At 47.3% G+C, this 12,028-nt stretch overlaps 1 protein-coding gene across 1 annotated transcript in view; it reads left to right on the top strand.

The window, feature by feature from the left end:
• Window positions 1–221: 221 nt before the first annotated feature.
• The window catches only part of Tcerg1l (transcription elongation regulator 1 like), a 173,623-nt gene continuing 161,816 nt past the window's right edge, over window positions 222–12,028 (top strand). The window contains exons 1-4 of the mRNA XM_015498452.2: window positions 222–330; window positions 4,641–4,759; window positions 6,708–6,854; window positions 7,598–7,775. Of these exons, the coding sequence (XP_015353938.1) occupies window positions 222–330; window positions 4,641–4,759; window positions 6,708–6,854; window positions 7,598–7,775 (553 nt within the window). The remainder of the gene's footprint in view (window positions 331–4,640; window positions 4,760–6,707; window positions 6,855–7,597; window positions 7,776–12,028) is intronic.

Raw genomic sequence — 12,028 nt, 5'->3', positions numbered from 1 at the left:
TAAAGCTCAATTAATGTTATTCTGTAATAACACTTGAACAGCAGAATAGTATTCCATCAGAGGGAAATTTCATCATTTCTATAACCAGAACTTGTAAGTAATTTTTTTATACTTAAAATATTTTAATGTAGTTAGAACTAAAGTCTTAACATTGGATTTATTGATTCGGAGTACCAGAGGCATCCAGAATGCTACTTCAATCTCCCTAAGTTACATTGGAGATGACGCTTTCTCCCAGTGGGGCTGCACCTGCCAAGCAGGTGTGGGGGGGCGTGAGGCCACCCCCAGAGCAGGCTGGTGACCTACTTTTTCAAGAACTGGAGATTCTGGGTGAGGCTCCCAAGGGGGCTTTCTGAGGACCGTGGCAGTTGATGTCCAGGGGAGAGGAGACATTGTAGGCATGAGGCCCCACAGGAGTGGTGGTGTTCTGTGATTGAGTTTCTGAGCACAGAGTTTACTGGCAGCAGACCCAAGGAGCCTGCCTGGATCCAGTTGCTGTCTTGCACAAGAACAGGAAAAGGATGGGAAAAGGAAAGTTGGGTTCTATGTTCAATCTGGGGAAAAGAAGCTGGATTACTTCTCTGCCCTTCCTTCAGAAGCATCAAGTTTACAGCCAGGTGAGAAATGAATGCAGTTTAGCTGGGCTATGCTAGCCGGGGATCATGTCAGTGGTGCCCGGCCAGGGAAGGGGTATTTTCAGCACAAGGAAATTCAGGGTCTCTCTGTTCAACAGGAGCAGAAGTAGTTCTGGGGCCCCTTTGAGGACTGTCAAAGGAGGCGAAAGCAATGTGTTCAAAATGTCATGAGACTTGGGTGGCAGCATAAAGAAGCAGGCAGGGGTCTGGGACCCTGGCCAGCGCTAGGGTCTGTCTGGGGAGCAGTCTTATCCAACCAGAATGGTCAGATGGGCCAGGGGTGGCCACAGGCAAAAGACTGACCAAGGGAAGTAAATCAGTCCCCTGTAGGGCACACTCACCTGCCTCCTCCTTCCTCAGTGCCATAGATGCTCGCTGTTGACAGCTGGGAGGTGCTCGTGCTAAACCTCCGAGGGAAAATGAGATGGGCAGTTAGGTGTGGTACCTGCCGAAGGAAAGCTATTTACTAAACGGTGCAGTTTAATATAAAATGTAATATTACAAGATACCATATGGATACACACACCGTATATATGGATATGTGTGTGTGTGGGTATACATTCATTTCTACCTCATATGTAGAAAAAATTATTGTGGAGAGAAGCCCACCAAAAGTTTCCATTACTTTTCCCTGAGTGCTTTTCTATATTTTCCCGATATTCCGTAGTAAATATTTATAATAATAATAATAATAATAATGCCCCTTATGAAACAAGTAATGGGGTGCGTGGTAGCCCAAGGGCCTGGTGCATCTCCTCTTGCCCTGTGGGCTAGGGCGCCTCATCCCCCGCTGCCAGACTCTGCGAACAGCCCCTCCTCTTGCCTTGGGCAGTTGATCCACATCTGTGATCTCAATGACTATGGACAGCTGTCACTCTTAATTCCAGCTCCATCCAAGACCTCTCTCCTCAACTCTTGACTGGAGTTCCAGCCAGTGACCCAGATCTTCCCAGGCGTCCGGGAGCCTTCAAAGTCAGCGTGGCTTGCTTCCTCCTCTCGGGGGCATGCTGGTTGGTACAGGCCCAGCCTCACGCCTCATGGGACCTGTTTGGACCTCTCTCCACACCTCCCCTCCGTGTACCCCAGCTCAGGTGTCAACCTTCAGTCCCCTCCCAGGTCAGCCAGTCCCTGGTAGGGCACACTCAGCTTCTCCCGTGGCTTTCACCCAGGGCCTCCTCCTGGTTAGTGGTGGGTCCTGTGGGGAGGGACTGGTCAGATCCCAGCTTGCTTTGGAAAGATGTCCTGGCGTGTGGGTGGGCCAGGCAGGGGGCAGCTGGGAGGCCTCAGGTCCTAGCCCTCCTCCTCCTGCCCTGGTGCTTGTTTTAACTCTGCAGGCTGGGGCGGAAGTGTTTCATCTTTCTCTTTTTTTTAAGATTCTTTCGATTTTACTTTGAAAAACAAAAGAAAATAAAATTTTAAAACTACCTTCTCCAGGCTACAAAATCTTATCCCACTGATCTCTCCCTAACATCCCCCGTTATTTCTTCCTGAAAGGTAATACACAATTCAGAGCTCATTAGCAGGTGTAGATAATTCACATGTTCCCTCCTGCTGCGGATCGTCTGCTTAGGCGATATTCTGTCTCACCTTAGCTGAAAATTTCTGCTGGTTTTTCCTAAACCTAAGGACAGACTTCAGGTTGTTTTTTACCGGTTAGGATAGCTTGACACTAAATTGTATATAAAACCCTTTATAAAGCAAATTTCTCACTGACTTTCACAGGGTGGGAAAGGGCCTATTTATGGGGTATCAGCCCTCCTCATCCTGCCTAGGCAGGTGCCCTGGGGACACTGACCTATAAGATGTCCACTGGCAGCACACATCTCCAGGAAGGCAGCCTCAGCCCAGAGGTGGACTCCTGGTTTCTGGTGGGTGGGGAGGACGGGGCTCCTTGCTTTGTGGGGAGATGGTGACACCCACTTGTGCCACCTTTGCAGCTTCTCTGCCTTTGTCTTTCAAGCCACCCTCGTGATGCACAGTGACCTTCGCAGGACTGGATCACCGAGATCATTCCTAAACAATCATCAAATGAGGATGTCTCTGAGGAAGGCACCTCTACCCAAGGGGTGCTGCTGGTCCTGGGTTCTGTGGGGCATAAGGAATGTCCTGCAGTGAATCCCACTGAGACAAAAACCGGGAATAGAGAACAAGTCCTTTCCTGAATCCCCTCACAGCAAGTAAACAGTGGACGTTGCTCTGTGTCATCTGGAATTTAGTATGGAGCATGGTACAGAAGGGGGCTCACAGCACTATGATACAGGGACACAGCTGGCCTCTAGTAGGAGACAGCAAAAGCTTGTGGGCTACTTTGAGGCTCTTTGAAAGCACAAATACCTGGGTTTCCAGCTTTTGTGCAAAGTTAAGAGTGGCCCAAGACATCAGGGCTTGGGACACATCTTTTGCCAAGCTGCCTATTACCAAGGGCGGTGCGGGGCAGCAGTGAAGCAAGACTCCCCTTGAAGGAGACAGGGAAGCACCCACAGATCATGGCTTGCCCTCTCCTGGCCTGGGGCCATACACAGAATGCTTTGCTTTTGCTGAGAGCTGCAAGCAAGCTGGACATTGACACCAGGGTCTTCTGTTCCCAGCGTCTAAAACAAAAAGGGACAAATAACTCCTACTCAAACATGATGATACCTTAGTGTGGCTGTGAGACTCAGGACCAAGATTGTCACGCGACATCACATGTGTGCACACAAATATATGCACATGAATTAAGGCTTAAGCCAATAGTACCAGCCTTCTAATCTGCAGAGCTTTCTGATTTTAGGTGAGGGAAAAAAATCTTGCCAGTACTTTTGCATCAAAGAGAGATATAAACTTGCTAATTGAAAAATGTTCACATGGAGGAAAATATGGAGATGCCAGCTATGTAAATTAGCATATGCCCAGATCCAAAAGAAATCATGCCAGGCCAGGAGGAAATTAAGCAGATCAAGGGAGTGAGGAAGCACTTGGGTGCTTTGGCTTAATCAGAAGGGGCTGCCAGGGGCTGGAAGAGTAAGAACACTACACGGAGACTCCCGCAGGTCTGGGGTGCGCGGGTGGGGGCGTGTCCTCCCACCTGTCGGCTGGCTTTTCATGCTGAATCGGAAAGCATAGATCCTGAAGCCGCCTTCTGCTTGATGCCCCTAGAAGGCCTTTCAGGGGCTCCCAGATAGTGCTGCTTCCGCGCCCTGGACTTCTCTGGTACAGGGATTTCCGAAGTTCATTTGCACAAGGAAGTCTCTGCCCTGCTCTCAGCAAGAATTGTCCACGCTGCCGCCTTGTGCTGGAGGATCAGGAAGGGGAGACTGGGCATCCAAGGGACAGCAATCTGCAGCAGGAGCAAGGACAGCCCAGCGGCTGGGATGGGCGCCTCCTGGCGGTGACTGCGTGTGACCAGAGCTCAGCTAGGCTCCCTTTAGCAGGCGCCCCAGGCTGTGTGAGCTCTGGGTGGAGCGAAGATACTTGGAGGAAGGGTCTGTTCTTGATTCCAGACAGTCGGGGGTGCAGAGACAGCGGTCGCCTGTGGCCAATATTGGAGGAGCACAGTCCTATGACTGGGGGAATTCAGCAGGAGTTCACAGAGGGTGATTCCTCCTGGCATGGGGAGGGTCTTGTGCAAAGGCCCTGAGGCCACCTGCCTGACATGTTGCACCCTGGCGGGGGTGGGAGAAAGGAGTAGGGGGGCCGCCAAGGCAGAGGAGAGCCCTGAGGGCAGCAGACATCTGGATGCTAGATTTTAGACCTGGTGCTGAGAGCTCAATCTCTGAGTTACAAGAGGCTGATGGGGGCTTGGGAAAATGTTTGGCAGATTTGTCCCAGAAAGAGATCTACCTGTGCCCAATAGTGTCCGGGTGTCCACCTGGCGTCCGGACCAGCAGTCCAGTATCTCCTAGGGCTGTGCACCCTAGACTAGAATGAAACCTGCTAGAGAGAGCCGGTGCCCCTAGCTCCGCCCGGGCGGTGGGACGTGCCGGCTCCGGCGCCACCACCTCAGCCTCGGTTCGCCATTGCATGCAGCGTCGGGAGCCTGGAGCCCGGAGCTGGTGCCCAGTCGTGCGCGCCTCTCCGGTGGTACGCACCGTCCGCGAGAGCCAGAGGCCACCAGCGGCTGCANNNNATCCCCTGCTCCACGCCAGGTAACGACCCAGCCCGCTCGCTCCGCGGCGCCGCTCCCTCCCGCCCCCGGGCGCGGCCCTCCCGGGCAGGGCGCTGTGGCCCCGACTCGCGCTCCTCCTCCCAGGGGTCTTCGCCTCCCCGACCCTCGGGACGCAGCCTGGCAGCCAGGCATGGCCACAAAGTTCCAGCTCGACGTCCCGTTCTGCCTCGGGGCAGTTTCCCTTCTTTCTCCCGGGTCTCTGGGCGGAGCGGTTTAGACCCACACCCCAGGCCAGAGTCCGTCCGGCCACAACTTTCGCCCGGGCCCGGGTCGCTGTCCAGCGCGCGGTGCTGAAAGCCGCCGTCGGAGCCCAGCGAGGCAGCCAGCGCCGGGGCTGACGCCGCCTCGAAGTTGGTACTTTTACAGTCTCTGCCAGACTTGAAAGGCAGGCTGAGGATCAATAGCTGATTCTGATTCTGGTCTGGTTCCCCCTTTCACATAGACCAGGGCAGCGCTGGAGAGAATTGGGACCAGGGGAAGCCAGCAGGGGAAGCCGGCTGGGGCGCCGCGAGCCCAGGGTGGTTTCCCCACCTGCCCTAGGCCGAGTCCACAGATTCGCTAATGCCATATTTCACTTCTGGAGAGTTGGGCGTTTAAAGCTTGGAATCAAAAAGAAAAAGTGACTGTGCCTTTGATTAATGTTACAACAGACCAAGGCGGGCAGGTTTTGGCAAGGTCCGTTGTTTGCCATCTAACTATGCAGACGCATTTAAATCAGGGAATAACGTGTGTTTTATTCCAAAATCGACCTCATTAGCATATTCAAATGAGAGTTACCTTAGAATGCACCTTCTAATTAATTTGTCTTCAATAGTATCTTGTGAGCTTTCCTAAAAGCTGTGGTTAAACTCCTCCTAAATGGTCTTTAATGCTAACTGACACATCACATATGTGGTACTGGGTATGTATTTGATGTGTGATGCGGTTCATGCTGGGTTTTATTGGATAAATGCTGGTAGCTTTTGCCATATTTCGGAGGGTTGTTGTATCCTAATATCACCACTAGAGGTACATAATGTCAAGGAACTACAGTTTTTCCATATAGAAAACTGCATTTTTTTTCCTTTTATAAATTTAAAAAGAAAAATCCAGAAAAACTTAAGTGTTTGTCTTTTAAATATTTTGTGCTATCCATATTCTGTCAAATAACAGTATTTGGAATGACAGGGATATATTCAAATATCAGGAAAATTAAAATGCATTATGATTTTACAACAATAGATATTGAACCATTCTCCATCATTGAGCAGTGGATCTCTCTGAATCCCCTGAGGAGGACTCCACTAGTTTGCTCAGGGAGACAGTCTCCTCTCCTGTCTGCTCTGTCAGTGTTTGCTGTTTTGTTCTGTGCACTGTGTTCTTCAGTTATATGATGCTTACATTTTCTTTGCTGTAGGACCTATTTTTATTGACAAATCTTGGGAAACTTTGAATCTTAACTCCTTAGCTATTTTCATTTTGAAAATATTTGCTAAGTGTTTTATAAATGGTAGATATAATTAACATGACATGCACAGAGAGGAATGTCATAACATACCTCTGTGCTTGCTTCTGAGACTAATTCAGGGACCCCAGAGGAACAGCCAGCAGCTCTGCCTTTCCCTGTGACTCTTCCCTATCTCAGGGCGGGCACGTTTCTTACTGTGTCCCCCTGGTTTCCTACTTAGAAGTTCCCTTTCAGTATTGAAGAGTGCAATGTTGGCAATGCCCTGTGATGCTTCAGATATGAAAACTTGTATAGGTTTCTATTTGATTTGTAAACATCTACAATTTTTCTAGGCTGAGGAAAGAGGGGATTTTTCTTATACTCACATTATGTACATTTGAAAATTTCTTTTTTAAAGCAATTATTCTAACAACTTTTGGTACAAGTAGAGTTGGCCAGTGTGGGCTAATGAGTGGTCCCTTGTCTTTTGCTGTTTTTACAGTGGCTGATCAGTGGCCATTCTCCACCGACAGGACTGTCCCCCTCTTCCACGGTGGAGTTGGTGCCCATTTTCCCACACGTCTGCCCTTCTGCTCTGCCACCTCGTGTTGGGAGAAGTTGGACAGATAAAAGAATGCCTAACTGTAAGGTAAAAATGCAAGGGGTCTGCCTGGTCAGATGGGCTTTTAGTTGATGAGTTGTTGCGTGTTGGTGTAGCAAAGGAAACACCTTGTATTTTCTAATTGCAATGATGGACCACGGAGGAATAGAGAGAAATCATTTCAGAATTAGATTGACCTGTTCAAAAAACATCAGTGCAGGGGGGATGGGTGTTTTACTGTAGCTTGAAGTATTTGGATTCCACACCAAAAATGTAAGATGTTTTAATTGTCTGAATAATGATTTTTAAAATCTAATTTAAAAATTTTTTTCATTTTTAAAATCTATAACCATTGAATGAAATCTAGCATTAGGCATTATATGATGCAAGTTTAAATCGTAAGAGGGAGTTTTTCTTGTTATTACAGCTTTAAGTTTTCATCTTTCTGATGGCTTGTTTTAGCTTTCACATTCAAATTCACCCAGTATGTTTTGCTGACCTGAATACTGACAAAGTGATGCATTGACTTGTTCTACACCACCAATTAGTAATCTCATTGGGGTGATTTTTCCACCTGCAAACTAGCTGCTGGGTTGAATGGACCAGGTCAGCATGCAAGGACTAGCCCAGGACACTTCAGGCATCTGAGTCCTGCCCTTTAATTTTTAGAATGGTGATTTATAGAGTGTCCAATCAGAACGCCCAGTACTGACCAACATGAGACAACATGAATGTGTGGCCCTTCTCACATGCCTCATGCTCAGTGTTCTGTTTGCATTGTTTCTGGGCAGATTTTTGTGAATAACTCCTTTGCTCTGGACTCCACGTGGATACACCCTGGGGACTCAGGACTGCTCCACCTGCTCGAGAAGCCTCCTGTGCTGGATCAAGTGGCTCTGACTCTGTCCAGGCCCATTGCTGCCTCCAGGCCTCGTCCTGCTGTGGTGCTAGGGCCTCAGCCAATGCCAGGTCAGTGCCCAAATAACAGTGGCAATGCGGTTTCTGTTTGTTTCAGTCATGAGTTGGTATGGAAACTATATTTGTCATTTTAGTGACACACGTCTCTTAGTAAATCCTCTCATACTTCATTCATGGTGTGTGTATGTTTTTTAAAATTGATTGAGTCTTGAAAATGCCAGGAACTTTGATTGGGCAAAGGGAAGGGGAGGGTGTATGGGGGCAGGTAAGATGGTGGGAATAAATAAATAAAATTTAAAAAATTGATTGGATCTTGGGGAGCTCACCCAATTTTTTTTTTTAAGAATGTAGAGTTATTTTTAAGATGAAGAGACGATGGAGGGATTTGCACAGAATGGTATTTGTGGTGCTCTGTTTTTAAAATTGGACCATGTTGTCTGTTGAGAGCTCTTAATAGGGGCACTAATTGATCATCCCACACATTGGAAAGTGTTGTCTTCTGGGCTGAGGGTGTGCACGGGTGCTTGCTGTCTGAGGGCTCGGGCGTGTTCTCTGTAAGTTTTGCCTTCACATTGGGGTGATGGGGGTGATAGGCTATAAATGCCCTGTTGGGAAGATGAATTTTGTTCTATCTTTGGAGTCTAGTGACCTGAAAGAACATTTGTCCTGAAACAGGCTCCATGAAACAATCCCTGGATGAAGGATTGTATAATAAACCCGTATCATAACAGGAGAATAAAATCATCTTATGAATTTTTAAATTGATTTTTAAAATCACCTTAACATATGATCATATTATAAAAGCAAATGCTGCCATTTGCTTTGGAGTTCCCTGCTCCATCCTGAGTGGACTTCTGCCAGAATTGCCTTGCAGCCCCTTCCATTGTGGAATATTTTATGACTTCAGAATTACATTATCTTCCTGTAATTTCCTACCTACCAAGCTTATCTCAATATGTGTCTCTGAAATTTAGTAATAAGGAGATGTTCCTGTGGATAATGCAGTGCTGGTGTGGGAGATATATTTATTTTCTGCTCTGTTTGCCTACAAATTCGTTCCAATTTGCGATGAATCTTGTTTAGCAGTGAGTCAGGAAGAACAATGCAACTCTGAGCTTCTCGCAGGACTTGAGGATTCCTGGCTGAACCTTGCCTTGCTCCTTGTGATTGAGCTTTGCTGATTAATCAAAGCCTGACTGAGCATCAAACACTTTGGAGCCCTTTACACTAAGATGATCGTGTTTCCTGTTTAATTTGATGGAGATGAAGAATGACTCAATGGCATGTGTGATACGAGGGTGTGTTGACTGTCAATCACTTTTCTAGCATATGAAGAATAATATTTTAATTTCCTAATGCATTGGCAAGAACTGTCACCAAAACAACCAGCCAGCTTAGTTTAAAAAATGGAGCAGGTAAGATGAGTTCCCTGCTCCATCCTGAGTGGACTTCTGCACCGGTACCCATCACTGAAGGTCACATAGATGCTTTCCCATGTGCTTGCCCCTCTCCCCAGGGACTGAGTCTGTGAATGTGCTGGCCATCCATCTGGTAGGAGCAGCCTATGGTAGCTTCCCACTGATTTTCTGTCGTGTGGACTTTGATGCTTACTATTATGTAGCAAATATGTAATACTTGATTCAAATAGTATTCATTAATTTTACATTTTAATTAATCTACTTTAAGGAATACAAAATATTTCTTACTACTGGGTGCAGTGGTGCACCCCTATAATCCCAGCAGCTTCAGAGACTGAGGCAGGAGGATCCAGAGTTCAAAGCCAGCCTCAGTAAAAGCCAGGCGTTAAGCAACTCAGTGAGACCCTGTCTCTGAATCAAATACAAAATAGGGCTGGCATCTATCTCCATGGTCGAGTGGTTGAGTGGTCGAGTTCAATCCCTGATACCCCCCAAGATATTGCTTACAAACACGATCGGTATTGGAATAACCTCGCATACCAACCTCATTCACCGTTTCTCAAACCCACGCTTTCCCCCGCTGCGGTTTCTTGCTCTGCGTTAGACTTACGAGCAACAACTGAACACCCCACTTACAGCTCTCCTTACCCTATGGGAAGGAATGCACCTGTCCAAAGCATTTGTTTTGAGTTGAATATTTCAGAATTCCTTCACAATTTTCATTTTTTGATAAATTTCTGAATTCTTAGAAGTTATTTGCCTTTCAAAAGCATGTGTTAAATGTCCCTTCATCCAAAGGACATTTTTAAGGGGTTGTTTGTGTGCCATTAACTGCTTGACAAAGAGCTTGTATGGGAACCAAATAAAGCTGGAAGGTAGGTTAAACTCTAAGCCAGTTAAAAACTCAAAGTACATCATTCCAATTTTACCATCGATAGACATTACACCTCTATTAAAACATTTACATGTAAATTTTCAGACATTTTATCATTAAAATCCTATTAAATTTCTATATCCTATTGTAAATTGATAAATTTCTTTATTTTATAAACAAATTTATAAACAAATTATTATATAACTGTGTAAATTTATAAATATATACATTTAAATGTAAATGCAATATAAATAAAATATAAATATATTTAAAATTTTTTTTTAGTTGTAGTTGGACACAGTACCTTTATTTTTTTAATTTATTTTTACATAGTGCTGAGGCTTGAACCCAGTGCCTCGCATGTGCTAGGTGAGTGCTCTACCACTGAGCCACAACCTCAGCCCCAAGATATAAATATATTTTATAATTGATATATTACATTCTTCAATTTTGTTATATACTTTTTTTTTTTTTTTTTGGTACTAGGGATTGAACCTGGGGCACTTAGCCACTGAGCCACATCCCCAGCTCTTTTTATTTTTTATTTTGAGACAGGGTCTTGCTAGGTTGCTTAGGGCCTCCTTAAGTCGCTGAGGCTGGTTGGACTTGCGATCCTCCTTCCTCGGCTGCCTGAGCCACCTGGATGATAGGTGTGGGCCACTGGGCCTGGCTTTGTTATACATTTTTATGTTCAGAAATAAGGGGCTGTAGAATCAGATGTATTTTATCGATCCCCTTTAAATTAAGAAGCATATTGAAAATTCCCAAGAACTGGGGAAGTGAGTCAAGAGCCTTCATCTTAAACAGGCCTCGTGGGTAAGATCTTTTCTCGGTCGACAGTAGTTTCTGTGTAATGGTTGTTTTGTAAGCGCTTTAACACAATTTCAGGGATTGAGGCAGTTTAGACCACGGACTCAGCAGTGTACCCCTGGCCACTTGTGTCTGAGTAGGCACGCATGACTGGAGTTGGAGGTGGTCTTGGGCAGACATGTTGAGTGATCTCTGGGGCTCAGATTACCAATGTGCCCCCTGGTGATGTTGAGTAAGGAGTAACTGCCTGACATAGGTGCCAGAGAACGTGTGTGTGGCTTGAATGACCTTGGAGAGCCATCTGAGATTTGATAACTAGTACAAAGGACTTCACTTTGCATGCATACTGGCTCATCCATGATGACAGTGATGATCATCTGCCTTATGCTCAGATCTAGGAGGGCCCGCTGACCACTGGGGAGAGCTGAGTAGTGACTAGCGGTCATTTTCTCTGTGTTCACCCAGCCCACTGTCTTCTGGCATCTTCTTAGTGGTCATGGTGTGGGCAGCTGGACTGTCAAGGCTCCTCCCCTGCTCAGCTCGTGCTGCCGTGATGTGGAGGACAGAGTAGCCTGGGTTGCTTAGACGACAGTTACTTCTCACAGTTCTGGAGTCTGGATGTCCTGATGGGGCTCCATGTGGCTGAGGCAGGAGGGTTGTCTTGCCTGGCCTACAGTGGCTGCCTTCTCTGTGTCCTGGTTTGGCAGAGGGGACAAGGGGCTCTCTGGGGCTCCTTGTATAAAGACATGAGTCCCATCATGGACCATGCTCCTAGACCTCCAGTCCTGAGGTCCTCTTCCTGGTGCCGTCACCGGGGGTTGGATCTGGGGGTCACCTTCAGGTCGATCCCTGCTCTGCTGAAGAGCTCAGCAGTAGGTAGCAGACCTTGGTGCCAGCCCAGGCCTGCAGGTGTTTGGAGGAGGGCGTTCTCAGAGAAGGGCTCCTGGGCTAAGGCCCCTGAGGAGGAAGGGTCGGTGGAATGCCAAGCCAAGGGAGTGCAATGTTCAGTCACAAAGATGTGAGAGAGGAGCCACCAGGTGGACCCCGCAGCCGGGGTGGTACAGGGCGGAGAGGTGGAGCCAGGGGGGCTGAGCCTGGGTCTCTTCAGGGAGATGCTCCCCAGCTCCTCTGGGGCTGTCAAGGGATTCTCATGTCACCTTCCTGCTGAGGACCCACAGCCCTCCCAGGAAGTATGGAGAAGA

Source organism: Marmota marmota, unplaced genomic scaffold (assembly GCF_001458135.2).
Source record: "Marmota marmota marmota unplaced genomic scaffold, marMar, whole genome shotgun sequence".
In the NCBI taxonomy this organism is placed as follows: Eukaryota; Metazoa; Chordata; class Mammalia; order Rodentia; family Sciuridae; genus Marmota; species Marmota marmota.
The sequence above is the reverse complement of the archived record's forward strand: the minus strand, read 5'-3'. Positions and strand labels throughout refer to the sequence as shown.